The sequence below is a fragment of the Malaclemys terrapin genome, chromosome 5 (genome assembly GCF_027887155.1).
Source record: "Malaclemys terrapin pileata isolate rMalTer1 chromosome 5, rMalTer1.hap1, whole genome shotgun sequence".
NCBI lineage: Eukaryota > Metazoa > Chordata > Testudines > Emydidae > Malaclemys > Malaclemys terrapin.
In genome coordinates, this window is record NC_071509.1 from 445576 (window position 1) to 471028 (window position 25453).

General features: G+C 53.0%; 1 protein-coding gene across 2 annotated transcripts; it reads left to right on the forward strand.

The window, feature by feature from the left end:
• Nucleotides 1-400: 400 nt before the first annotated feature.
• On the forward strand, nt 401-24254 carry AUP1 (AUP1 lipid droplet regulating VLDL assembly factor). 2 transcript variants are annotated; one of them, XM_054030576.1, is made up of 12 exons: nt 401-528; nt 1210-1353; nt 5453-5603; nt 8188-8375; nt 8465-8537; nt 11810-11883; nt 13045-13111; nt 15880-15985; nt 16338-16493; nt 16682-16845; nt 17281-17369; nt 23794-24254. In XM_054030576.1, exons 1-12 carry the CDS (start codon nt 482-484, stop codon nt 23840-23842), a joined length of 1308 nt encoding a protein of 435 aa, XP_053886551.1. In that variant the 5' UTR covers nt 401-481; the 3' UTR covers nt 23843-24254. The 2 variants fall into 2 exon arrangements, with proteins under 2 accessions (XP_053886551.1, XP_053886553.1); XM_054030578.1 differs by having other exon boundaries at nt 1210-1347.
• Nucleotides 24255-25453: the final 1199 nt, after the last annotated feature.

Genomic DNA, 25453 nt, shown 5'->3' on the forward strand with positions numbered 1-25453 from the left:
GGCCGAGCGCGGGGCAGGCCGGGAGATGGAGTCCCGCGCGGGGCAGGCCGGGAGCGAGGTGGCCGAGCGCGGGGCAGGCCGGGAGATGGAGTCCCGCGCGGGGCAGGCCGGGAGCGAGGTGGCCGAGCGCGGGGCAGGCCGGGAGATGGAGTCCCGCGCGGCGCAGGCTGGGAGATGGAGTCCCGCGCGGGGCGGGCTGGGAGCGAGGTGGCCGAGCGCGGGGCAGGCCGGGAGATGGAGTCCCGCGCGGGGCGGGACGGGAGATGGAGTCCCGCGCGGGGCAGGCCGGGAGATGGAGTCCCGCGCGGGACGGGCTGGGAGCGAGGTGGCCGAGCGCGGGGCAGGCCGGGAGATGGAGTCCCGCGCGGGGCAGGCCGGGAGCGCGGTTCCCTTTCCCAGACGGCCCCGCGCGGAGAGCGGCCGCCGTGGGTAAGATGGCGGCAGGTCCTGGGCCTCGCTGAGGCGGCGGCTCGGGACCGGGATGGAGCCTCCGGCCTCGGGTCCTGAGCGGCTCTTCGACGCGCAGCGGTGAGAGCCCGGCCGGCGGGGGGGGCTCGCTCTCCGGGGGGGGCTGAGCTGGCCGGCGGGGGGGGGCTCGCTCTCGGGGGGGGGGGAGCTGAGCTGGCCGGCGGGGGGGGGGGGGGGAGCTGAGCTGGCCGGCGGGGGGGGGCTCGCTCTCGGGGGGGGGGGGAGCTGAGCTGGCCGGCGGGGGGGGGGCTCGCTCTCGGGGGGGGGGGGGGGAGCTGAGCTGGCCGGCGGGGGGGGCTCGCTCTCGGGGGGGGGGGGAGCTGAGCTGGCCGGCGGGGGGGGGCTCGCTCTCCGGGGGGGGGGGAGCTGAGCTGGCCGGCGGGGGGGGGCTCGCTCTCCGGGGGGGGGAGCTGAGCTGGCCGGCGGGGGGGGGGCTCGCTCTCGGGGGGGGAGCTGAGCTGGCCGGTGGGGGGGGGGGCTGAGCTGGCCGGCGGGGGGGGGCTCGCTCTCGGGGGGGGGGGGAGCTGAGCTGGCCGGCGGGGGGGGGGGCTCGCTCTCCGGGGGGGGGAGCTGAGCTGGCCGGCGGGGGGGGGGGCTCGCTCTCGGGGGGGGGGGGAGCTGAGCTGGCCGGTGGGGGGGGGGGGGCTGAGCTGGCCGGTGGCGGGGCTCGCTCTCGGGCTGGCCGGTGGCGGGGCGGGGGGGGCTGTTATCGGACCCTGACCTGTTCTCTTTCCCTGTCAGGTTTCCCAGCGATGGTTTCCTGCTGCTGGCTCTGCTGCTCTACGCCCCCGTCGGGCTCTGTCTGCTCCTCCTGCGACTCTTCATCGGCATCCACGTCTTCCTGGTCAGCTGCGCCCTGCCTGACAGCCTGCTCCGGAGGTTAGGGTGGGTGTGGGGCTGCCCGGGGAGAGTTGGGGCTCTTGTTAGTCTCGCACCCGCAAAATCCAGCGAATAGTCATCTCTGGAGGGGTTTCAGAGTAGCAGCCGTGTTAGTCTGTATCCGCAAAAAGAACAGGCGTACTTGTTGCACCTTAGAGACTAACAAATTTATTAGAGCATAAATTTGTTAGTCTCTAAGGTGCCACAGGTACTCCTGTTCTTTTTTTGGAGGGGTTTACATTCATTAGGAACTGGGGAAACTTCTGGAATGGGGGGAGCCTATACAGGAAGGATGGGCTCCACCTAAACCAAAGTGGAACCAGACTGCTGGCACTAAACATTAAAAAGGTTGTAGAGCTAGGAGATGGGGGAAAGCCGACTGCTGCAGAGGAGCATGTGGCTCGGACAGAGACTTCTCTTAGGGGAGAGTCTAATGATAGAGAATCTCCAGGTTATAGTCAGGAGCAGAGGATGGAAGAGGATAAAGTAGGGGCCAGATCAGATGATAAACATTCACATAAAAAAGAATCTGATATATTAGAAAAGGGCAGACAAATAAACAGTGACAAGTTTTTAAAGTGCTTGTACACAAATGCTAGAAGTCTAAATAATAAGATGGGTGAACTAGAGTGCCTTGTGATAAAGGAGGATATTGATATAATAGGCATCACAGAAACCTGGTGGACAGAGCAATCAATGGGACACAATCATTCTGGGGTACAAAATATATCGGAAGGAGAGAGAGGTCGTGGGGGGGGGGGAATGGAACTATATGTGAAAGAAAATGTAGAATCAAATGAAGTAAAAATCTTAAGTGAATCCACATGTTCCGTAGAATCTCTATGGATAGAAATGTCATGCTCTAATAAGAATATAACATTAGGGATCTATTATCGACCACCTGACCAGGACGGGGATAGTGATGATGAAATGCTAAGGGAAATTAAAGAGGCTATCAAAATTAAGAACTCATTAATAGTGGGGGATTTCAATTATCCCCATATTGACTGGGAACATTTCACTTCAGGACGAAATGCAGAGATAAAATTTCTCTATACTTTAAATGACTGCTTCATGGAGCAACTGGTACGGGAACCCACAAGGGGAGAGGCAACTCTAGATTTAGTCCTGAGTGGAGCGCAGGAGCTGGTCCAAGAGGTAACTATAGCAGGACCGCTTGGAAATAGTGACCATAATACAATAGCGTTCAACATCCCTGTGGTGGGAAGACCATCTCAACAGCCCAACACTGTGGCATTTAATTTCAAAAGGGGGAACTATGCAAAAATGAGGGGGTTAGTTAAACAGAAGTTAAAAAGTACAGTGACTAAAGTGAAATCCCTGCAAGCTGCCTGGGCGCTTTTTAAAGACACCATAATAGAGGCCCAACTTCAATGTCTACCCCAAATTAAGAAACACAGTAAAAGAACTAAAAAAGAGCCACCGTGGCATAACTACCATGTAAAAAAAGCAGTGACAGATAAAAAGACTTCCTTTAAAAAGTGGAAGTCAAATCCTAGTGAGGCAAATAATTTGGCAGCGTTTATGCTCCTTTCTAAGTGCAAGAATGTAATAAGAAAAGCCAAAGAGGAGTTTGAAGAACGGCTAGCCAAAAACTCCAAAAATAATAACAATGTTTTTTAAGTACATCAGAAGCAGGAAGCCTGCTAAACAACCAGTGGGGCCCCTTGATGATCGAGATACAAAAGGAGCGCTTAAAGATGATAAAGTCATTGCAGAGAAACTAAATGGATTCTTTGCTTCAGTCTTCACGGCTGAGGATGTTAGGAAGATTCCCAAACCTGAGCTGACTTTTGAAGGTGACAAATCTGAGGAACTGTCACAGATTGAAGTGTCACGAGAGGAGGTTTTGGAATTAATTGATAAACTTAACATTAACAAGTCACAGGGACCAGATGGCACTCACCCAAGAGTTCTGAAAGAACTCAGATATGAAGTTGCGGAACTGTTTAACTAAGGTTTGTAACCTGTCCTTTAAATCGGCTTCTGTACCCGATGACTGGAAGTTAGCTAATGTAACGCCAATATTTAAAAAGGGCTCTAGAGGTGATCCCGGCAATTACGGACCCGTAAGTCTAACGTCTGTACCAGGCAAATTAGTCGAAATGATAGTTAAGAATAAAATTGTCCAACACATAGAAAAACATAAACTGTTGAGCAATAGTCAACATGGTTTCTGTAAAGGGAAATCATGTCTTACTAATCTATTAGAATTCTTTGAAGGGGGTCAACAAACATGTGGACAAGGGGGATCCAGTGGACATAGTGTACTTAGATTTCCAGAAAGCCTTTGACAAGGTCCCTCACCAAAGGCTCTTATGGAAATTAAGCTGCCATGGGATAAAAGGGAAGGTCCTTTCATGGATTGAGAACTGGTTAAAAGACAGGGAATAAAGGGTAGGAATAAATAGTAAATTCTCAGAATGGAGATGGGTAACTAGTGGTGTTCCCCAAGGGTCAGTCCTCAGACCGATCCTATTCAACTTATTTATAAATGATCTGGAGAAAGGGGTAAACAGTGAGGTGGCAAAGTTTGCAGATGATACTAAACTGCTAAAGATAGTTAAGTCCAAAACAGACTGTGAAGAACTTCAAAAAGATCTCACAAAACTAAGTGATTGGGCAACAAAATGGCAAATGAAATTTAATGTGGATAAATGTAAAGTAATGCACATTGGAAAAAATAACCCCAACTATACATACAATATGATGGGGGCTAATTTAGCTACAACAAGTCAGGAAAAAGATCTTGGAGTCCTCGTGGATAGTTCTCTGAAAATGTCCACGCAGTGTGCAGAGGCGGTCAAAAAAGCAAACAGGATGTTAGGAATCATTAAAAAGGAGATAGAGAATAAGACTGAGAATATATTATTGCCCTTATATAAATTGATGGTACACCCTCATCTCGAATACCGCATACAGATGTGGTCTCCTCATCTCAGAAAAGATATACTGGCACTAGAAAAGGTTCAGAAAAGGGCAACTAAAATGATTAAGGGTTTGGAACGGGTCCCATATGAGGAGAGATTGAAGAGGCTAGGACTTTTCAGCTTGGAAAAGAGGAGACTAAGGGGGGATATGATAGAGGTATATAAAATCATGAGTGATGTGGAGAAAGTGGATAAGGAAAAGTTATTTACTTATTCCCATAATACAAGAACTAGGGGTCATCAAATGAAATTAATAGGCAGCAGGTTTAAAACAAATACAAGGAAGTTCTTCTTCACGCAGCGCACAGTCAACTTGTGGAACTCCTTACCTGAGGAGGTTGTGAAGGCTAGGACTATAACAGAGTTTAAAAGAGAACTGGATAAATTCATGGTGGTTAAGTCCATTAATGGCTATTAGCCAGGATGGGTAAGGAATGGTGTCCCTGGCCTCTGCCTGTCAGAGGGTGGAGATGGATGGTAGGAGAGAGATCACTTGATCATTGCCTGTTAGGATCACTCCCTCTGAGGCACCTGGCATTGGCCACTGTCAGTAGACAGGATACTGGGCTAGATGGACCTTTGGTCTGACCCGGTACGGCCGTTCTTATGTTCTGCCTGTCTGCAAGGTGGTCCTGTGGAGCCCCCCAGCTCTGCATGGAGTTGGAGCTGCCTCTCCCTGGCCCGCTGGGGCTTGCTGTAGGTGTGCAGGTTGGCCTTGTGGCTGCTCTGTCCTGGTGCCATTTGTGCTTAGCAGGCCCTTCATCCCCAGTCCTGAGCAAGGAGGCCCCTTTGCTGGTGACTCTAGGGCCTGAGCCCCATGGCACATGCAGCCTGACAAAGGTTTCTTTTGCCCAAGTGACAGACTGCAGGGGCTGAGAGCAGCAAGGCAAGCAGCCAGCAAGTGCACCTGCAGCCACTCCCTCATGATTCCAGTGCTGAGCTCTCCCCACACAGTTCTGCTGGTTGGTGCCCCTGCTATCCCAGCCCTGAGCTTCCTCCCACTCGCCCTGTCCCCCCACATAACACACCTCTGGTGCCCCTCAGTCCTAATCCCGCAGCGTCTGTATAGCCCTTGCTAGTCTCGTCTTTATTCACTGGTCAGCTAAACCAGTTCTGGTCACAATGGGGCTGGGGGTCTCTGTTCCTGTTGTTAGGTTTATCGTGCGTGTGATGTGTTCGGTGCTGGGTCTGTTTGTACGGCAAAGCGACCCCCATCTCCGGGATGCCAATGTCAGGGTTTATATTGCTAACCACGTGACGCACTTCGACCACAGTGTCATCAACCTACTGACCTCGTGCAATACGGTGAGTCATGCAGGATTCTGGGGCTGCATCCCCTAGGAGAAGCACTTAGTGACCTGTTCAGGGATTGGGGACAGGCTCCTGGGTCTGTCTTTATTAATGAATAATTGAACAAGCCTTGAGCTTCTCTTTAGGCTTGTATGTTATGCTGTTGGGTTCTGGTTGGTTCAAGTTAAGGAGGGGCAGAGAACTGGGTCACCCAAGCAAACATGTAGCCTCTGTCTCCCCTTCCTGGCTCTTTAAATAGACATGAGCAGAAGCACAGCTGGGTTTGGGGCTTTCCCAGGGTGCTGGCTGTTTCCTTTGGGTGCCGAGGGCTGCCTGCACCTGCCCAGGAAGCACTGAGCGATGCTGTGTGACAAGGGTCTGCTGACAATAGAAATAATAAACACTGGCGCTGTCAAGCCATTATAAAAATTAATCGCCAATAATAACACTGTTAAACAACAATAGAATACCTTTTATTTAAATATTTTTGGATGTTTTCTACATTTTCAAATATATTGATTTCAATTACAAGACAGAATACAAAGTGTACAGTGCTCACTTTATATTTAATTTTTATTACAATTATTTGCACTGTAAAAAAACAAAAAAGTATTTTTCAATTCACCTAATACAAGTACTGTAGTGCAATCTCTTTATCATGAAAGTTAAGCTTACAAATGTAGAATTATGTAAAACAAAACAAAAAAACTGCATTCAGAAATAAAACCATGTAAAATTTTAGAGCCTGCAAGTCCACTCAGTCCTACTTCTTGTTCAGTCAGTCGCTCAGACAAGCAAATTTGTTTACATTTGCAGGAGATAATGCTGCCCGCTGCTTGTTTACAATGTCACCTGAAAGTGAGAACAGGTGTTCTCATGGTACTGTTGTAGCCGGCGTCGCAAGATATTTATGTGCCAGATCCGCTAAAGATTCCTATGTCCCTTCATGCTTCAACCACTATTCCAGGGGACATGCGTCCATACCGATGACAGGTTCTCCTCGATAACAATCCAAATCAGTGCAGACCGACGCATGTTCATTTTCATTATCTGGGTCAGATGCCACCAGCAGGAGGTTGATTTTCTTTTTTGGTGGTTCAGGGTCTGTAGGTTCCGCATTGGAGTGTTGTTCTTTTAAGACTTCTAAAAGCATGCTCCACACCTCGTCCCTCTCAAATTTTGGACGGCACTTCAGATTCTTAAACCTTGGGTCGAATGCTGTAGCTATCTTTAGAAATCTCACATTTGCATTTTGTGAAATCTGCAATGAAAGTGTTCTTAAAACGAACAACATGCTGGGTCATCATCCAAGACTGCTATAACATGAAATATATGGCGGAATGTGGGTAAAAAACAGAGCAGGGGACGTGCAATTCTTCCCCCAGGAGTTCAGTCACAAATTTAATTGACACATTTTTTAACAAGTGTCATCAGCATGGAAGCTTATCCCCTGGAATGATGGCCAAAAGATGAAGGGGCATACCAATTTTTAACATATCTGGCACATAAATGCCTTGCAATGCCAGCTACAAAAGTGCTGTGCAAATGCCTGTTCTCACTTTCTGGTGACATTGTAAACAAGCAGCGGGCAGCATTATCTCCTGTAAATGTAAACAAACTTGTTTGTCGTAGCAATTGGCTGAACAAGAAGTGGGACTGAGTGGACTTGTAGGCTCTGAAGTTTTACACTGTTTTGTTTTTGAGTGCAGTTATGTAACAACAACAAAATCTACATTTGTAAGTTGCACTTTCATGACAAAAGCAAGGAAGAGTCCTGTGGCACCTTATAGACTAACAGATGTATTGGAGCATAAGTTTTCATGGGTGAATACCCACTTCGTTAGACGCATGTGGTGGAAATTACCAGAGGCAGGTATAAATATGCAGGCCAGAATCAGTCTGGAGATAAATCAGTTCAATCAGGGAGGATGAGGCCCTCTTCTAGCAGCTGAGGTGTGAAAACCAAGAGAGGAGAAACTGCTTTTGTAGTTGGCTGGCCATTCAAAGTCTTTGTTTAATCCTGAGCTGATGGGGTCAAATTTGCAAATGACAAAGAGATGACAGAGATTGCACTACAGTATGAGGTGAATTGAAAAATACTTTTTCTTTTATCATTTTTACACTGCTAATATTTGTAATAAAAAATAATATACACTTTGATTTCAATTACAACACAGAATACAATATATATGAAAATGTAGAAAAACATCCAAAATACATTTCAGTTGGTATTCTATTGTTTAATAGTGCGATTAAAACTGTGATTAATCATGATGAATCTTTTTAATTGCAATTAATTATTTTTTTAGTGAATCACGTGAGTTAACTGCGATTAATCGATAGCCCTAATAAGCACTCTCCTCTGAGAGGACTTGTATTTTGCGCAGTCCTGAAGGGCAACACACTTGGTGTGGGGTGGGATGACAGATCTTGTACCTGTTCACAGCTGGGGGCTGTTGGGAGGACACCCGGCTGCTGCTGCAGTGTCTGGGGAGGGAAGGGCTCTCGGGCAGTCTGGATCCACGTCGACCAGCAGGCTGGAGTCTTAGCAGGGAGACCGGGTGGGGGTCACTAATTTGCCCTTGCTCTTCTCTTGCAGCCTGCGCTGAATGGCACGCCGGGTTTCATCTGCTGGTCACGGGGATTCATGGAGCTAGGGGCGGTGGGGAGCCGGGCAGAGCTGGTGGATTCCCTGAAGGTGTATTCGTCCCATGGGGGGAATCCACCTCTGCTGCTGTTCCCAGAGGAGGCAGCCACTAATGGTCGAGTCGGCCTTCTTCGCTTCAGGTAGTGGTGGTGGGGGATGTTCCTGGGGACAGGACTGCCTTGGCCCATCTCTGTGGCCCTTGTTAATCGCTGGGATGTTTCCTTTTCAGCTCCTGGCCATTCTCAATCCTGGATATGATTCAGCCTGTGGCTCTGCAAGTTCAGAGGCCCTTAATTGCTGTGGTGAGTCTAGAGGTGTGGGGCAAAGAGCCCCTAGCCCATAATGGGTGCGTACAGCTTAGGGGGGGGTCGTGCTAGAGGGTTACCATTGCCGTTACTTTGCGCCCTGTGGCCTACTCCGGTGCTTTGGGTTCTTTCCCTCCGTGTCAAACTTCTCAGCGGCCATGTGAGGCAGGCATTCTGCTTCCTCACAGGGAATTTCACTGACATCGGCTTTGCCTTTCACACATCTCTTAAGTTCTGATGGCAATATTGGTACGTTTGTGATCTATCGACCTGCCTAGGCAAGGCTCCTCTCTGGGTCCCATCACTAGTATCTCAGCACCCCACCCATTTTAACACACTTATTCTCAGAGTACCCCAAAAGATCAGGAAGCGCAATTATCCCCTGAGGGACTACGAGACTCGCCCCCAGGCACACGGGGCTGAGTTCAGGTCTGCCTAGGCTCGCACATGAAGCATAGCCCATTTCTCCTCTCCGATGCTAGTGTTAATATATTGACAGTGACACCGTTAAATGGGTTGCAGCCATAACGTTTTCAGCTCCCTTAAAGCTGTGACTTGGGGCTTGAGGAGAGGGAAACTGATTTAACAGATAGAGGCAGCGATAAAATGGTGGGGTGAGGGAAAGGAAGGAGTTACTCTGTAATGGGCAGAGGTGGATGGGCGGTTATACAGCTGTCACGTGGAGCCAGAGCGAGCACCCTCTCTTGGGCAAGCAAGGACACCCTTCTCCATGGATATTTGCTCAGGCCGAAACCTGGGGCCTGGGTTAGTCTCACAAGTGCAGGTTCCCTCTCTCAGCAGCAGGGTCAGGTGAGGCCTACTAAGCAGGCAAGGACCGCATCTGGAAAGTGTGTTGTTAGAGCAGCTTGGCTGCCCTGACACCCATTAGACCCACAACTTAGAGCAGAAAATAAGGAAAGCAACGGGACAGATGCCAAGAAATAATAGACAAAAGCCCCCCACCCTACAGAAGTCTCTTTCATCCAGGAGTTGTCACTGACTGTCAGGATAACCAAGGAAAGTTCCAGGAGTTCTAGCCACACAGTGACAGGCTGTGAGGACCAAAGGCTAATTGAGGGGAGCTGCTTAGGGACTAAAATTGACCAGCCATTATCCATGCAGTCCTCAAAAGGTCTGGACCTACGGTGCTGATTGAAAGAAATGTGACTCTGTCAGTTTCATAAATGTTGCTAAAACTGTTGAACAAAATCCAGAAAATATCAGCTAAGCTTCTGTTAATATTGCTAAACTAAATTACAGATTAAACAACAATATAACTATCAAATCAACCAGGTCCTTTCAATGCAGGATTGCAATTACATCACCAGATTAATTCAACAAATAATCCACCTTTATAAAGCCTAAGAAGGGATCTGAGGAGCAAGTTGTCCATTTGTTCATAAACCCCAACTAAGGAATTTTACCAGTTAATCCAGTTTATGATTTGGGAGGGTTAAATGTTTTAATACTGAAACCAAATTATCGACTGTTTAAACCACAGTTTCAGAGCCAATTACAAAGCTACTTCCTTGGCTTTCAGTTCTTGTGTTGCAGTCCTAAGCCCCTCCTAACCCACCCTCCAGCAGAGAGTTTATAACAGATTGCAACAAAACTCTGACGAGCGGAAGTTTGACCAGTCTTATCAGCCAAAAGTTACACCTGGCAGTCATTTTTTTAGGGCTTCTAAACACAGAATGTAGGACACATTTTGATGGGTGTCTGAGACTTTAAAACTGAGGACCATTGTGGTGTCCCCCAGTGGATTCTGACACCCTTTGACAGCTTAAAATTAGGGAATGTAAAGGTTGGGACACCTCCCATTTAATACAAACCAAAGAGGAAAAAGGAAATTCTAAAGGTAATGGAGCAGCAGTCCCTGAGCCAGACAGATGCTGCTGGCACATCGCTTCTTGCTAGTGGGGGTCTCCTTTGAGTGCGGGGAGAGGCTTGTCTCTGGCTAGTGTGGCCTCTTGATTGATGTGACATAAGTCACAATATTCGGTGATTTGTGTACCACAGAGACTGTAAATCTGATCCTCCAAAATATCAAAAAGAGACAACATGGGACCACTTGGTGAGGAAGATGACATGGTCTTACTGGAGTGAAAAAGTCTTGAGATGACATTGTCGCCAGTGCATGGAAAATTTGACCAAAAAATCCTATAAAAGTCTCTGAAGAGTCCTAGTAACAACCAGCCACTCAGCATTCATCCATTAACAACGTTAAAAATAAGTTGGACATCTTTTGGTCAAATTTTGTTAATATTCTCTCAATCAACAATTTAATAATCTATATATGTAGGAATTACGTCATAAATCAAACACTTTATCTTTGAAAGTTTCATCTTGATAGAGAAGTAACTTTAAAATCTCTCAGTGAAATCCATTTAAGAAATAAAAATAAGTTTAAAGTCTGAATTCCCATACAACCTATTTCCCTCACAAGGTCTTGACGGGTCTGGAAAATCTTCAAGTTTTGTCTGGTCCGGGTGTTCCTTAGCTATGAATTGTCTGTGTAATAGGCGTCCTAGTGCCCAAAACAGATCCAAGCAATGTCATTGAGTCCAACATTCTTCCTTACTATGATTCTGGCCTAGAGAGTAGAGCCTTCCTGTGAGTCCAGAAAATTGTTCATGGTCCATAGGCCTGAAGCCATTACCAGTCTTTCATTTGAGAGCAGGTTCTGTCAGTTACGAGTGGAGAGGGGGACACACCTGTCTGCTCTGATGGTAGGAGTGGGGCAAGCCCTGGAGCTATGTAGTCAGTTGGTGCTAGTCCTGTGCATGTCTCCTTGTCATAATCCACATCCCCAATCATCTCGGTCCCTCTTAGGCCTGGTCCACACTAACCCCCCACTTCGGACTAAGGTATGCAAATTCAGCTACATTAGTAACGTAGCTGAATTCGAAGTACCTTAGTCCGAACTTACCACGGGTCCAGACACGGCAGGCAGGCTCCCCCGTCGATGCCGCGTACTTTTCTCGCTGAGTTGGAGTACTGGCGTCGACGGCAAGCACTTCCGGGATCGATTTATCGTGTCTAGACAAGACGCGATAAATCGATCCCAGAAGATCGCTTACATCCGTACCAGGAAGTAAGTATAGACGTACCCCTAGTTCTGCCGGTGAGAAAGCAGCCTGCCTGGATTTGCCTCAGGGTAGGTCTTTGCTGTGCTCTCTCTTCCTTCCTTTGGGCATGTCCGTGCTGTAAGTGCCATGTTGCCCCATCTCGCTGGCTGTGTGTGGCTCTCACTGTGCTCTCTTCCCCAGAGTGTGGCCGACTCCTCCTGGATCACAGAGCTGCTCTGGACCTTCTTTGTTCCCTTCACAGTTTATCAAGTAAGGTACTATCTCTCGCTCTCCTTTGAGGAGGGGGGTGGGGCAGGGCCCTGCTGTGTCCCACTCCTGGCCCTGCCGCTGCCAGTGTCTGAGCTGCTGGCCCTGGGCCTGGGTCCCAGGCTGTCCAGCTGGGTGCCGAGTCCCTGCTTTTCTCCTCTCCAGGTTCCTGGTGTGGGAGGAGCCTCTTTTTGGGCTACTGGTTCCTGAGAGGGGGAGAGGAATCCAGTACCAGTGAGGGGTGCCTTGCTCTCCCCGGATCCTTTTCCCCACTTTTCTCTGCTGTCTTTCCCCTGTCAGCTCCTGCCTCCTCTGTGCTTCGGTGGTTCCCTGCAGGTGGCTCAGCCTTTCCCTCAAGTCAATGCCTCTCCCTGCTGGGAGGCTTCTCCTGACACTCCCCTTCTTCGCTCATTTGAGCAATGCAGGCTGGGCCCCTCTCCCAATGAATCCCAGGGCTTAGCCGATCTCCATCCACCTTCGGCTGGCAGAGCGGCTCAGCATGTCCGTATTACAGCATACAACTCAGTTTGGGGTATCAGTGAGCAAAATCTCCCCTGCTCTTGCTAAAGCGCAGCGTCTTGAGGGCACAGTCCCTGAACAGGGCCACTTGCTGGGCTCTTCCCCTCTGTCCCCGTCTCCCTCATTGTGGGAGTGCAGGCTAAAGAGAATCCGCAAGAGAGGAGGAGAGCTGGATCTGTGGGGGAGCTCTCCTTCCCTTCAGTCGGCCTTCGCTGGGCCGGGGAAAGGGTCCGCGTTGAGTCCCTCCCAGCAGGGAACCTGGGGACAGACTGTGTCCTTTTCCCCCAGGCTGTGGCGCACATAGCAGTTTTCCTGCCCACACCTTGTGTCTGACCCTGGTGCCTCTGTGTTCTCGCTGCCTCACTGGGGCAGCAGCTCCTCCTCTGGGAACCACATGAACAGCCCACTGACACCCCTTTTCCTGACAGTTAACAAAGAGTCTAAATCAAATGGGTTCAATTCCTCCCCGGTAACCCCCCCCCTCCCAATTCACCTCCCTCCTCTGCCACACCTCTCGTTCGCGTTGCTACCCCTGGGGCTTGGCCCTGTTGCTGGGCCAAGGGGCTCGGGTGGACTCAGGGGAGGGCCCTGGTGCCCAGGCTCCCAGCCATGCCAGGAGCAGTCAGCCCAGTGCTGTTGTCTCCCATCAGGTGGATGCCGCCTGTCTTCAGACAAGCTGATGAGCCGAATGAGGAGTTTGCGCTCCGAGTTCAGGAGGTAGGAGGGGCTGAGGGAGGGAGAGCTGGGGCTGCTGCAGTTGCAGGGTGTCCTAGAGGAGGCTTGGGACTGGATCGGTAGGTGTGAGCAGTGTCTGTGTTGGGGCAGAGAGCATCTCCAGGGAGGGGCCAGGGTGTGTGTCTGGATGGAGGGGGTATTCCTGCGCCCGTATTTGTTACCCCCCAATTTGCCATATCCTTCATGGCCTGCTATATTTGCCCTGCCACAGCTCCGTGCACACAGGCAGGCTGTCTAATGGGAATGAGGGTATAGAAATGGAATTTACCACAGCCAAGGGGAAAGCAAAGCTCAGAGCTTAGTGTGCTGACACTGGGGAAGACCAGGTCACCTCCATCCCAGAGCACAGGGAGAGCTAGCACGTGACACTGCTAGGGAGGTAGTAAGGATTTCTGAGAATCTGTCAAATGCAGAGTGGTGCTGTCTGGCACGAATAGCCAACAGAGTGCCAGTATTTGTGGCAATCTCCCTGTTACTCGCGCACTCTAGGACACCCTACCTTTACCCTTCTGTGGGCTCAAGGCATAACCCGGTTAATTTAGGCATCCACACCCTTTCCCAGTTCCTACAGCTCTGGATGAAAGGCACCTAACCTTTCCCAATTCCTAGGGCTCAGGGCATACTCTTCTGCAGGTTTGCAGGGCTTTTTACCAGCAAAAAGCTCCTTACACAGTAATATAGTAATATCCTTAAACTCTATTTATTAACAGTTACCAAAAGAGAATACACGTGCTAAGCATACAATGCTCACCGCTCCCAATAAGGCATGCAAATTTTTCCTGGTGGCCAGTCAGGATCAGGTTGTCCAAGGCAGTGGTTCTCAACCAGGGGTACAGGTCTTCTAGGGGGTACATCAACTCATCTAGATATTTGCCGAGTTTTACAACAGGCTTCCATAAAAGCACTGGCAAAGTCATTACAAACTAAAATTTCATACAGAAAAAATGAGTCAGCAATTTTTCAGTAATCGTGTGCTGGGAAAAGAACGAGGAGTCCTTGTGGCACCTTAGAGACTAACACATTTATTTGGGCATAAGCTTTCGTGGGCTAAAAACTGAAGTGGGTTATAGCCCATGAAAGCTTGTGCCCAAATAAATGTGTTGGTCTCTAAGGTGCCACAAGGACTCCTCGTTCTTTTTGCTGATACAGACTAACATGGCTACCACTCTGAAACCTGTCAGTGGGCTGTGACACTTTCTTATTTTAATGTCTGATTTTGTAGGCAAGTACTTTTTAAGTGAGGTGAAACTTCGGGGTACGCAAGACAAATTGAACTCCTGAAAGGGGTACAGTAGTCTGGAAAGGTTGAGAACCACTGGTCCAGGGACTCCAGCTTGTGCATAAGATAGTTGGCAGGATGTGGAGGTCTGGCAACTCTGATCTTGGGCTGTATCTGAATTAGGTTCCAAAGAATTTCTGTTTGGACCCCAGTTAGTTAAACTTGAGTCCTGGTTAGCTACACCTTAACCCAGGGGTGGGCAAACTTTTTGGCCTGAGGGCCGCATCAGGTTTCGGAAATTGTATGGAGGGCCGGTTAGGGGAGGCTGTGCCTCCCCAAGCAGCCAGGTGTGGCCTGGTCCCTGCCCCCTATTTCTCCCCCTCCCCCCCGTTTCTTGCCCCCCGACAGCTGCTCCGGGACCCCATCCCCATCTAACCCCCCCTGACTGCCCCGGAACCCCACCCAACCACATCTCTCATTCCTGAATGCGCGCCCCCCCCCCCCCCCCCTTGGAACCCTGCACCATCCAACCACCCTTCTCCCTGACCGCCCTCGGAACCCCTGCCCCCCGCTGCCCCATCCAACCCCCACTCCTTCCTGACTGCCCCCCAGGACCCCTGCACCCATTCAATCCCCCTCCCCCCCGTTCCCTGCCCTTTGACCGCCCCGACCCCTATCATACCTCCATCCCCTGACCAACACCCCGAATTCCTCTGCCCTCTATCCAACCCCCGCTGCTCTCTGCCCCCTTACCGCGCTGCCTGGAGCGCTGGTGGCTGGCGGCGCGGCTGTGGCGGGAGCCAGCCATGCCACCGCACAGCACCAGGTCAGGCTGCGGCTCTGCAGCTGGGCCGCCCGGGTGGCACAGTGAGCTGAGGCTGCGGGGGAGGGGGAACAGCAGGGGAGGACCTGGGGGCTAGCATCCCAGCCAGGAGCTCAGGGGCCGGGCCAGATGTGGCCCGCGGGCCGTAGGTTGCCCACCTCTGCCTTAACCAATCATTTTAAACTAAAGTACTACAAAATAATTCTTTGACCAATCCTAACATATTGTGAAACAATTGTTTAACCAATCATACACCACCACCTTAGTTGATTTAAATCTTGCAAAATTAGTCAGACAGACAGAAACAAAGAACCAGACAGAGACATTAGAGATAAACAATAGAGAAGTGGGGACCATAAAGGCATAACAATAAAGAGGTAGGAATTTCACGATCACAGCTGTTAAGTGATTCTTTGCCAGACAGAATGCATCATTTTCTTTAAACATCTTAAGATCTGTTTCTTTATCTGGTGGTGATGGTGCTATTAGGACAGGAACGCCGCCTTCTTAACTGTCCCAAAATTCATTGTTGTAATGTAATTTAGATGGAATGGGAGCATGTGACTTTCTGCTTCTTTGCTCCTGTCCTAATGTGGCGGCAGAAAAAGGCCTCAGACCTTACACCTGGGCGCACAGGTGCATTGTGGTGCTTGGATCTTGTTGCCCTGGGCATGACTGTGCTGACTCTCTCCTGTGTGTTTTCTGTAGCTCTTGGCCGTGGAACTGGGCGTGGTTTCTACGCGACTCACCGCAGCGGATAAAGCTGAGCATATGAAGAGGCTGAGACACACCCCGCCTCACCTCTTTGCCTCAGGTATGTGTCTGCCCTCCCTGCTGCGGAACACATGCCTGGGCTCCGGCAGAGCCCCTCCTACTGCCCGCTCTCTGCCTTGGTGGCTGCCCTGATCTGCTGGGGGAGGGAAAAGGACGTGCTCCTCCAGTGCCAGCCCCCTCCCTGGGGAAGCAGGAGGCCCTCCTGGGAAAGGGCGTTACCCCAGCCTGCCTGCTCCAGACTGGGATAAGGGCAGACCTGGTGAGGTGGGGGGTCCCCTTATAGAGCCTGTAGAAGCTAGAGATGCCAGCGGGTCATCGCTCCCCTGGCCAGCCTAGCTTGGGCCTTGCACTCTCTGGGCTGCCTGTTCATGCTTCTGTTCTCACTCCTGCAGCCTCAAGCCAGTCCTTGGTTGCCAGGCCCAGGGCATCTCCCAGCCTGGCTGGTGTCGGGCCTCTTGCTCCCGAGGATGTGCGGATCACGGAGATGGTCCAGCGGGTCAAGGAGGTGCTCCCACATGTGTCTCTGGGAACCATCAGGAGAGACCTGGGTAAGCGCATACCTGGGACCTTCGTGCGGACCCTGTGGGGCAGAGGCTGGCTGCTGCCCTTCAACACCCGGCGTGGAGGCCTGGGGACTGTTGTGCTATGGGGCTCGTTGGGACATGGAGAACCCCTGCACAGGTCCCTTAGCTTCAGCAGCAGCTCCCCCTCTAACCGAGGCCCTGTGTCCCCACAGCCCAGACCAACTGCGTGGACACTACCATCGCCAACCTCCTGGAGGGCCAGGTGCCCCTCCTCCCTGAGGACAAGGATCCGGAGCCTGGCCTGCTTGCTCCGTCAACGTCCCAGACTCCAGCAGCCTCCAGCCCTCAGTGCCCTGCAGCTTCATCCTCCTCCAAGGTGCCTGCTGGTGGGACATTGAGAGGGGGACCTGGGGAGGCTGAACCCGCTGGCCCACAGGCGCTCTCAGGGCTGCGCTGGGGCTTGCCCCCAAGAGCTGGTAGCGGGTTTGAGAGAGCTGGGACTGCTGAGGAAGGAGACAAGTCAGGGCCAGGAATGGGGGTGATGGGCTCCTCTCCCTCGCTAGACCCAACTCGTGGCCTGGCAGTGTGGGGAGCTGGGCACCATGGGCTGGTTCAGCTGTGACCACCCAAGCTCCGGCCTGTGATGCTGATGGGACTGGAGACTTCTGCGGCCTCTAGTACTGACGCTCTCCGTGAGAAGCACAGGTGCTGAGGTCATGGTAAGGTGCGTGGGGAGGGGTGCGTGCTGGGCTACTTGGCAGCTTGCCTGGCCATGCAGTGTGGCTGCTCCCTGAATGCTCTCTTCCCCCAGCCCTCTGTGAAGCTCTTTGCGAAGTCCCCTGTGGAGAGGCATTTGTCCCTGCAGGAGCGGAAACATTTGCTGTATGCCTACGCCAGGAGGTGAGTCCCTTCTGTGTCTCAGGACCCCTGCCTCTGCCATGGTCACAGCAAGGGTGGTCGGCATTCCTGGGTCTGTATCTATGCTCTGCCCAGCTCCGGGCAAGGGTGCTGGTGCCCAGCAGAACCCTGCCTCCCAGCACAGGATGGTGGCTACGGAAACGTGGCTGGATTTGGCTCCTTTTCCAGCGTGAGACCCTCTTCGTGGTTCTGGGGCAGCTCTCACCAGTTTGTCAGCACCCCGGAGCCTGGGGCCAGCTCCCTGGGCTGGACATAGGGCTGTCCTCTCCCTGCTGTATTCAATCAGTAAATTAAAGGATAGGCACATAATTAATGCCAGTCCATATGGCTTTATGGCAAATGGGGCTTGTCAAGCCGGGTTTAATCCTTTGGTATTGTGAGTGTGGTTGATAAAGGTAACTGCGCACCTGTTATGTGCCTGCACAACATTCTCATTAGAAACTTAGCACCCGGCGTGTGGCAGAACAGGCTGATGAGGTCCTGGGGAGCCAGGCATGTGCATAGGAGTAGAGTGAGGATTCTCCTGTCTACGCAGCACTGGTGCAGCCAGTGCTGAAACGCCGCCCCAGCTCCGGGGCACATTTTAACCAAGGGTGTTGGAAAACTGGAGAGGATACAGAAAGGAGCCAGGGAAACGGTTGGCGGGTGGAGAAAATGCCCGGCAGCCGGAGACATACAGGCTCATTCTGTTTAGCTGAGGGAAAAGGAGACTGAGAGGTGACTTGATTTCACTGAGAGGAAATCCTGGGGACTAAAGGCTCTTTAATCTATCAAAGAGAGGCAGAACAAGACCCACCCTGGAAGTCAAAGCCAGACCTGTTCCAATTAGAACTGGTGATTAACCGTTGGAACAGACTCCCAGCGGCCGTGGTGGATTCTCCATCTCAGGGATGAGGGAAAGCAGGTGCAGATAGAGCTGAGGGGAGAGGCTTTCCCTGTGGAGAATCTGACTCATTGATACAACGGGGCTTCTCCAGTTCTTTTAGAGCATGTATCCTAGCACTCTCGTCAGAGCACCCAGGGCTAATGACCGCGTTGTTTTGCTTGCAGAGCTAGAGTGCAGTGTGACCTGGGCTGACATGAGCCTCTGCCTTCTGTCCCCTGGGAGTACTGGGGTTACAAAGCCAGGCTCGTGGGGGCGGCGGGGAGGGGTCCCTGACTGGGGATTCCACATAGGCAGGCCAAAGAGCCCGAGTTTCTGAAGAGGACTGACCTTCAGGTAGTCTGGGTCTGCCTTTCTGGAACACACTAGTTCTTCAGTGTGTGTCAGCGTGGATCCCGCTGTGGGTGAGCATGCGCCTCATGCACACCAGACTGGAGGCTTTTCGGAATGGCGGTGTCTGCCCCGGCTGGCACGAGCCCTCTGCTGCCTCGCTCTCCCATACGATGCATGAAGGGTGGGGCAGCTGGACTGCCCATGGCACTGAAATGCAACCTGGAATTCTCAGCTCAGGCTAAACTTTATCAAAATTTCCAAAGTCCTCAGAATCGCTTCTGATCGACTGGTTGTCAGCCATGAACGGATCCCACCATTGGGACTGAATTCCAGTGGTCGGACTCTGCCCTTTGGGCTTCCAGCCCGGTCCATCCTGCACTGGACTCCATCCCCTGAAGGATGGACGCCGTGCGTGTCTTACCTGGGGGAATTGCGTATTCACTGTGCTTGGCCTTCTCTGCCAGACTGAGAGGTGTGAGATGCAAGGCTGAAACTCCACCTTCTGGAACAGTCCATGAAGGTCTTGTCAGAGCCCCGGGAAACAAGCTGCAGCAGCACCGTCTTGGGCAGACTCAGGCAGTGAGTACTGAGAACTCAGCCCTGAGGAAGGATCCGTCAAGACACTGGCATTAAGCCAGCCTCGGCGTCCATGTCAAAGCTGGCACCAGCACCGCTGGGGTCAACGTCAGGGACCAAGAGGGGCTACTCTGAGCAGCGAGGCAGAAATGAAGAAGGAGCTGGTTGTCCTCCCATAAGGACAGACTGCACAGCCTCCAAGTCCTCCAAGCCCCATGCGAGATCAAGGGCTGGGGAGATGGAGTCCTGCTAGCACGGAGCCTGGCTCTGGAGAAGCACCTGAGCCACCCAGAGAGTCGATTGTACCCCTGTGACATGTTGTTTTGGCCCTGTGGGATGCTGCGGCCCACCGTGGCCAGCATGGAGAAGCCAGTCTCCACCCTCGAGGAAAAGGAAGATCTCTCTCTCTCTCTCCTCCTGCCCCCCCCTCCCAGCAGGCCATTGACACATGAACACCAGGGGCAGAGCAACGTGACGCCCCCTCTCAGCACTGAAGATCTCTCCTGTTATCACCAATGTCTTCAGCTCTGCTGCCGGCACTGAATGACTTTCAATTGTTCCGGGAGCTCCTTGCGAGTGTTGCTGGGACCCTCGGCATATTGGAGAAATCTCACAAGCTGTTTGACCCCCTCTTGGCTTCTGGTCTGGCAGGATCCGCCTCCTAGCCAACAGGAGGGACTGCTGGACCCTGCTAATGGGCTGTGGCCACAGGGAAGCGAATGGGGAAGTGATTGACAAGCAGTCCCAGGTACCGTCCTCCGTGGGATTTGAGTTCTTGTACACTCAGCTGACCCAGCCTCCTTTGTCGTATTAGCTAGGAAGAGACGTTGTGGTTGAGCTAAAGCACAAGGACCCCAGATGTCTCGACCTGCTTGGGAAGAATTCATACTCCAGCTTCGCTGCAGCTGCGCGTGGCTAACTGTCAGGCCCTGCTGGCCAAATACAACTTCCTGACGTGGGACAGGGCGACACCCTCATGACAGCAGAGCAGAACTCAAGAATGTAAAGCAGCTGGTGGCAATGCTTCTGAGACCATGGCCAGGTCGTTGGGCACCACGGTGGCCATAGACAGTGCACCGTGGCTCCGGGCTGTGATAGAGGATGTACCCTGTGAAGGCCCCAGGCTGCTGAGCGAGAAGGGGGCCAGCCCTCTGCACTCACTGAAGGACTCAAAAGGCACCTTGCACTCTGGGGACTTGCACCCCTCCATTCAACAGGCCATTGCATCCCCAGCCTCAGCAGCACTACTGTCCTGCCACCCCCTACAGTCAGAATGTCATGCCAAGAAGCTGCCAAGATACAACATGGGCACCAACCTTCCTTCTCGGCAGCACACCCGCTCCGCCACACGTCAACGGATCGACAAGACAGTCGAGAGCTGCATTGGAGAACACAACCTTCAGAAGCCACCTAGCCCCATCCTACCTGGCATAGTCTGCCATCACGTCAGATAAACGGATGTTACAAATCTTTGCCTGGGGCCACCCATCCATCTTCCATGAGAGCCTGCGACAAGCGGAAGAAGCCTTGTTGCTACATCTAGAAGCCATGGCAAAGGTTCCAACAGAGATTGGGGGAAGATGCTTCTACTGGTATTTCCTCACTCCAAAGGAGAAGGGAGGTCAGGTCATCTTCCAATCCTAGACCTGAGGACGCTGACCGAACACATTCACTGCCTTGGGGTCCGGATGGGTAACATCTGCCTCCATCATCACCCCTCTCCAAGCTCAAGACTGGTTCATAGCGCTTGATTTGCAGGGTGTGTACCCAGCCCACAGGAAGTACCTCAGATTCACAGTGGGGCCCAACCATTATCAGTGCAGGGTTCTGCCCTTCAGACTCTCCGGTGCTGAGTGTGCGCCAAAGGTCTTGCTGTAGAGGCAGCCCATGTCAGAAGCCAGGGAATCCATTTCTGCCCATACCTGGACAACTGGCTGGTCACGGGCAGATCCCAGCAGGAGACTGGAACAGCCTTACAATACGGCCTTTCCCTGTTTGCGCAGCTAGGACGCCTTGTGAGTTAAAGAATAGAGACAATAGAGTTCACAGGAGCTCGGACTGATTCCAGATCTGCCAGGGCCAACCTGCTGGAGGATGGATTCCAGTTTCTTCAGTCCGAGGTAAATGATCTACGGGCAAGACCGACAGTGCATGTGTGTCTGGGACTCTGAGGCCATGCGCCGACGTGTGCATATGTGATGCCACTTGCCAGACTCACCCTATGGCCGTCACAGCTGTGCCTGAGGTCCATGTATTCCCCATCCAGACATCATGAACGAATGGGTCACAGTCCCTCAGATCCTGGGAGAGCCTGCCTGGCGGCTAGACCTGGGGAGTGTGAGAAAAGGGGTGGCGTTCTCTGGCCACTCCCTGACAACTCTTATTATGGATGCATCAGGGACACACTGCGGTGCCTGCAGATGCAAGGCACATGGTGTCATTGTGAGCTGAAGCTACCCAGGATTGTCCTGGAGCTGAGGGCCTATGTAGCGTTCCTGCCAGTTCTTCCAAACTCCACCGTGCAAATCCTGCCAGCACATCTGGGCAGCGCTCGATCGTCCCGGAAGCCATCAAGCTCTAGGAATAGTACCATCAACATGAGCCGATCCCACTGGCTGTCCCCCTTCCAGGGGTCGGCAACAACCTGGCTGACTTCCTGAGCAGACCAGGGGGCCAGCTACGAGTGGTCACTGCAGAAGTCCATCCTAGACGCCCACCATACACTTCTTGGCCACAGAGCACACCACCAAGGGTCTGAACTTCTGCTCCAGGGAAGGCCTGAGCCCAGGTTCCCTGCTGGATGCCTTTTTCCCCTAACACAAGATAGACCAGACATGGCTGTAATCATCCCGATGGCCCCTGGCCAGAAGAGTTTTGGCTCTGACCTGTTACAGATGTCCAGGGGCAGCGTCCTCCCCTCCCCTAATATTCCTCCCGGCTTGTACCAGTGTAATAGCTCAGAGCCAAGATCAGAGATGCACTGAGAGGGCCTGGACGCTGGCTGGCCGAGCCCTACTGAACTTGCAGGGTGCAGTTGCTGCCAGGATATTTTTATGCAAAACAAGAAACATTCCACCAGGAAAGCTTATTCCTCGAAATGGAAGAAATTCTCCAAATGGGCAACTCCCTGTCATGTTGACCCGGCGGACGCTCTTGTGCCGTATTCTGCTTTACCTCTCACCTTGCTGCAATATCTGCGCATCACACCGTGGTCTAGTCGTATTCTGACTTCTCCCACCCTACGGCATCAGAATTCCTCCAGGGGCCTCCTTCATGCTTTCCTGCCTGCCAGAGACCTGACTCACGTGGGACCGTTTCTGATTATGGGGCTCAAAAATTTACCTTAATTATAAGCTCAGTAGTGTTTAAAACGAAAAAAAGGAACTTTCACTTTTTTTTTTTTTTTTTAAGACATCACAGTAACCCGTAACATTTTGCCTAGGAATTAACCATCCACCACCTGACTACCAAGATGGTCTGGCCATCGCCTCAGCTTGGAAGGTCAGCAAGCGTCAAGCCCTTCCACGTCCTTCCATAAGGACATGGTGGTGCTGAAACTGTGCCCCAGGTTCCACCCTATTGTGGTCTCAGAATACCACCTAACCAGGCCGTTACCGACCCGCTGTCTGCATGCTTTGCACATTGCCAGAGCTCTGCTCTGTTACCCAATAGCTCAGGCCTTTCAGGCTGCCTCTTTGTGGCCATATCACAGAGCATCTCCAAGTGGAGCCCAGCATGCACAGCCACCTGCTTTCAGCCGCCTAGGGAGGCTCTCCCTCCAGATGGCCAGGCGCACGTCACCAGGGCTCGGGCAGCAGCACCTGCCTGCTCCCGGACTACTGCACTCTGAGAGCTGCAAGGCAGCTATGTGGAGTAACTTACAGACTTGGGTTAAACATTGTGCGCTTGCTAAGGCAGCCGGCCACGTGCCAAGCTCAGGAGAGCAGAGCTGCCATCTGTTCGACTGGCTCCCCCTCATCGTGCAGGGACGATGCTGCTTGCCAGCCACCCGCAGAGGGATCCACGCTGACACGGACCCGAAAAGCAGAGAGCAGTTACTTACCCCGCAGGGAGTGGTCCCTCATGACCTGTTCCTGCTCTCGCAGTCCTCCGTCAGCTGGACTTTGGATTGCGAGGGGGCAGCAGGAGGGTCGTGGCTGCATCTCAAGGAACCATGGTGCTGCAGGGGAAGTGCCTGGTCTCTGCGCTTTAGTCAGAGGCAAGTGATGGGGCAGAGGCGGAGTAATGGGGGCCTGTGCTCTACAGAAGGTCAGAGCCAATGAGCCAGGGGTCCCAGAGCAGAGTGTAGGGGGTGCGAGCGTGGAGGGTCCCCCTCCACCATGGAGGCACTGCCCCCTCCCTCCGTTACATGGTGCTGGGTTATTCCCCCAGGCCGAGTCTGGTGGTTTCTGCCTGTGTCTGAACACAGGTCCTCTGGGCTCTTGCTGGGGAGGCAGCTCCTCCCAGTTTGATGCCATCTGAATAGAACCCAGGAGTCCTGGCTTCCAGTTCCTGATGTGCCTAGTAGGCCACTCTAGCTGCCAATGTGGGGGCGATCCATTCCCTCCCCACACTCCTCTGCTGCCTGACTAATGGACTCTTCCTGCCCCACAGGAGATACACGGAGAAATATGGGACGCCGCGGGGTGATGGGAGCCACTGAGGTGCCCCTCACCCTCCTGCCTGTGGCGTGCACAGGGCTCGGGCCCGTTGGGAGCGTGACTTCAGCATGGCCGTTTTGCATGATTCACAGCACTGCAGTGGGATCCCAAAGCCTCCGAACCAGCACGCTTGAGATGCAGCGGGGCCTTCGCGGCGTGTGCCAGCCCAGGCAGGCAGTGCCCAGCTGCCCACGGTGGGGCAGTAAGTGCCTGTGTATCCCTGCATCACACCCGACCTGCCTCCGGCTAGCCAGACAGGGTTGGACAGCTGAAACCGGGCTGCCCTGCCCCCACCCCCATGGCGGACTGGACTCAGCACCAGCCTGGCCCAGCCTTCTCCACTTGGGCTGTTGTGTTAAACTGGCTGAAGGGGGTTTCTTCTCAGCTACAAAAAATAAATCTGACTCTCTTACAGCCAGGTCCCAGGGCTTGAGATCACTGGGGGGCGGGGGGAGCCTTCTGATCTCTCTGGGGAGGCAGGGGGAAAGGGGGGAGAGGGGCTCCTCTTCCAGGCCAAGCTTTAACCAATGGGGCCCAGTGTTCTGGTCCTGAAGCTGCCCGGGCCTGACCCTGGAGAACAGCAGGCGCCTTAGCACTGATGGCTGTAGGCTCCAGTTATTTTGAGTGTCTCTATCCCTGTTCTCAGTCCTCTGGCCTTCCCAGAGTGCTGGCCGTACCGCCCAGGCTTGGGCTCAAGCTCAGGCCTCCCATTGGCACTGTTAGATGGGCAGAGGTACCGGGGGTGCTGGACAGGCTCGTTGGGGGGTGACTCCCACAGCTGCAGAAAGATTGCTGCACGGCATGCTCTTGGGAGACTCTCTGGGCGGGCAGAGGACAGAAGTGATGCCCGAAGGAGAGCCTGTGCCTCCCTCATGTGCTCCCTGTGTGGGGTGGTGGGGTGGACAGGTTCTACCCTCTGAAAACTCTGTGAAGAAAGGGGTCTGTCTGTTCTTTGCCTGGCACCTGAGCTCTGCCCTGCGGAGCAGCTCACCGACCCTCCTGGAGCAGGAGCGAGGGGGCTGGCACAGGGTCCACTGAGGCCCAGGAGCATAGACCTGTGTTCCTGGAGCTTTAGCTCTGTCCTCTGGGTGTAGTAAGTGGCCTGTCCCCTCCTCTTCCTGCAGCTGGCCTATTGAGCGCCAGAGGCACCAGCTCCCTCACTTTTGAATAATTGGCTGCAAATAAAAACTGATGGTAGGGTGACCAGATAACAAATGTGAAAAACGGGGGTGTCATGCATGTCCAGCCCATAGGACATGCCCTGTGTCCCCATGGGTACATAGGGGGCCTGCAGGGGGGCACCGACAATTCCCCTGGCCCAGCGCCCCCCCCCCCCCCCAAAGCCGCCGCTGCCCGTCCAGCCACCATGGTGACATGCGCTGGCGGCCAACGGGGTCACACCAGACCCACTCCCAGGGCGCACCCTGCACTGATGTGAGCACAAGGGTGCCCTAGGCTGAGCTGGCATCTGCCTGGCGCCGGCTCGCAGCTGCTACCCACCCCCCACAGGGCAAGGCCTTGTGCCCACCCACCTGGCCAGCCTCCTGTGGTGGGCCCAGCATGTGCAGCATTACTGGTGCTGCCCCCCGTTGGGGGGCTAAGGGCAGCAGGGT

Bases quoted from the DNA above. Each gene is read 5' to 3' on its own strand.
- AUP1 (XM_054030576.1), top strand. From the start codon at position 482: ATGGAGCCTCCGGCCTCGGGTCCTGAGCGGCTCTTCGACGCGCAGCG. The intron at 15,986-16,337 runs GTATGTGTCTGC...TCACTCCTGCAG, and splicing joins GCCTCACCTCTTTGCCTCAG to CCTCAAGCCAGTCCTTGGTT. The intron at 16,846-17,280 runs GTGCCTGCTGGT...CTCTTCCCCCAG, and splicing joins CAGCTTCATCCTCCTCCAAG to CCCTCTGTGAAGCTCTTTGC.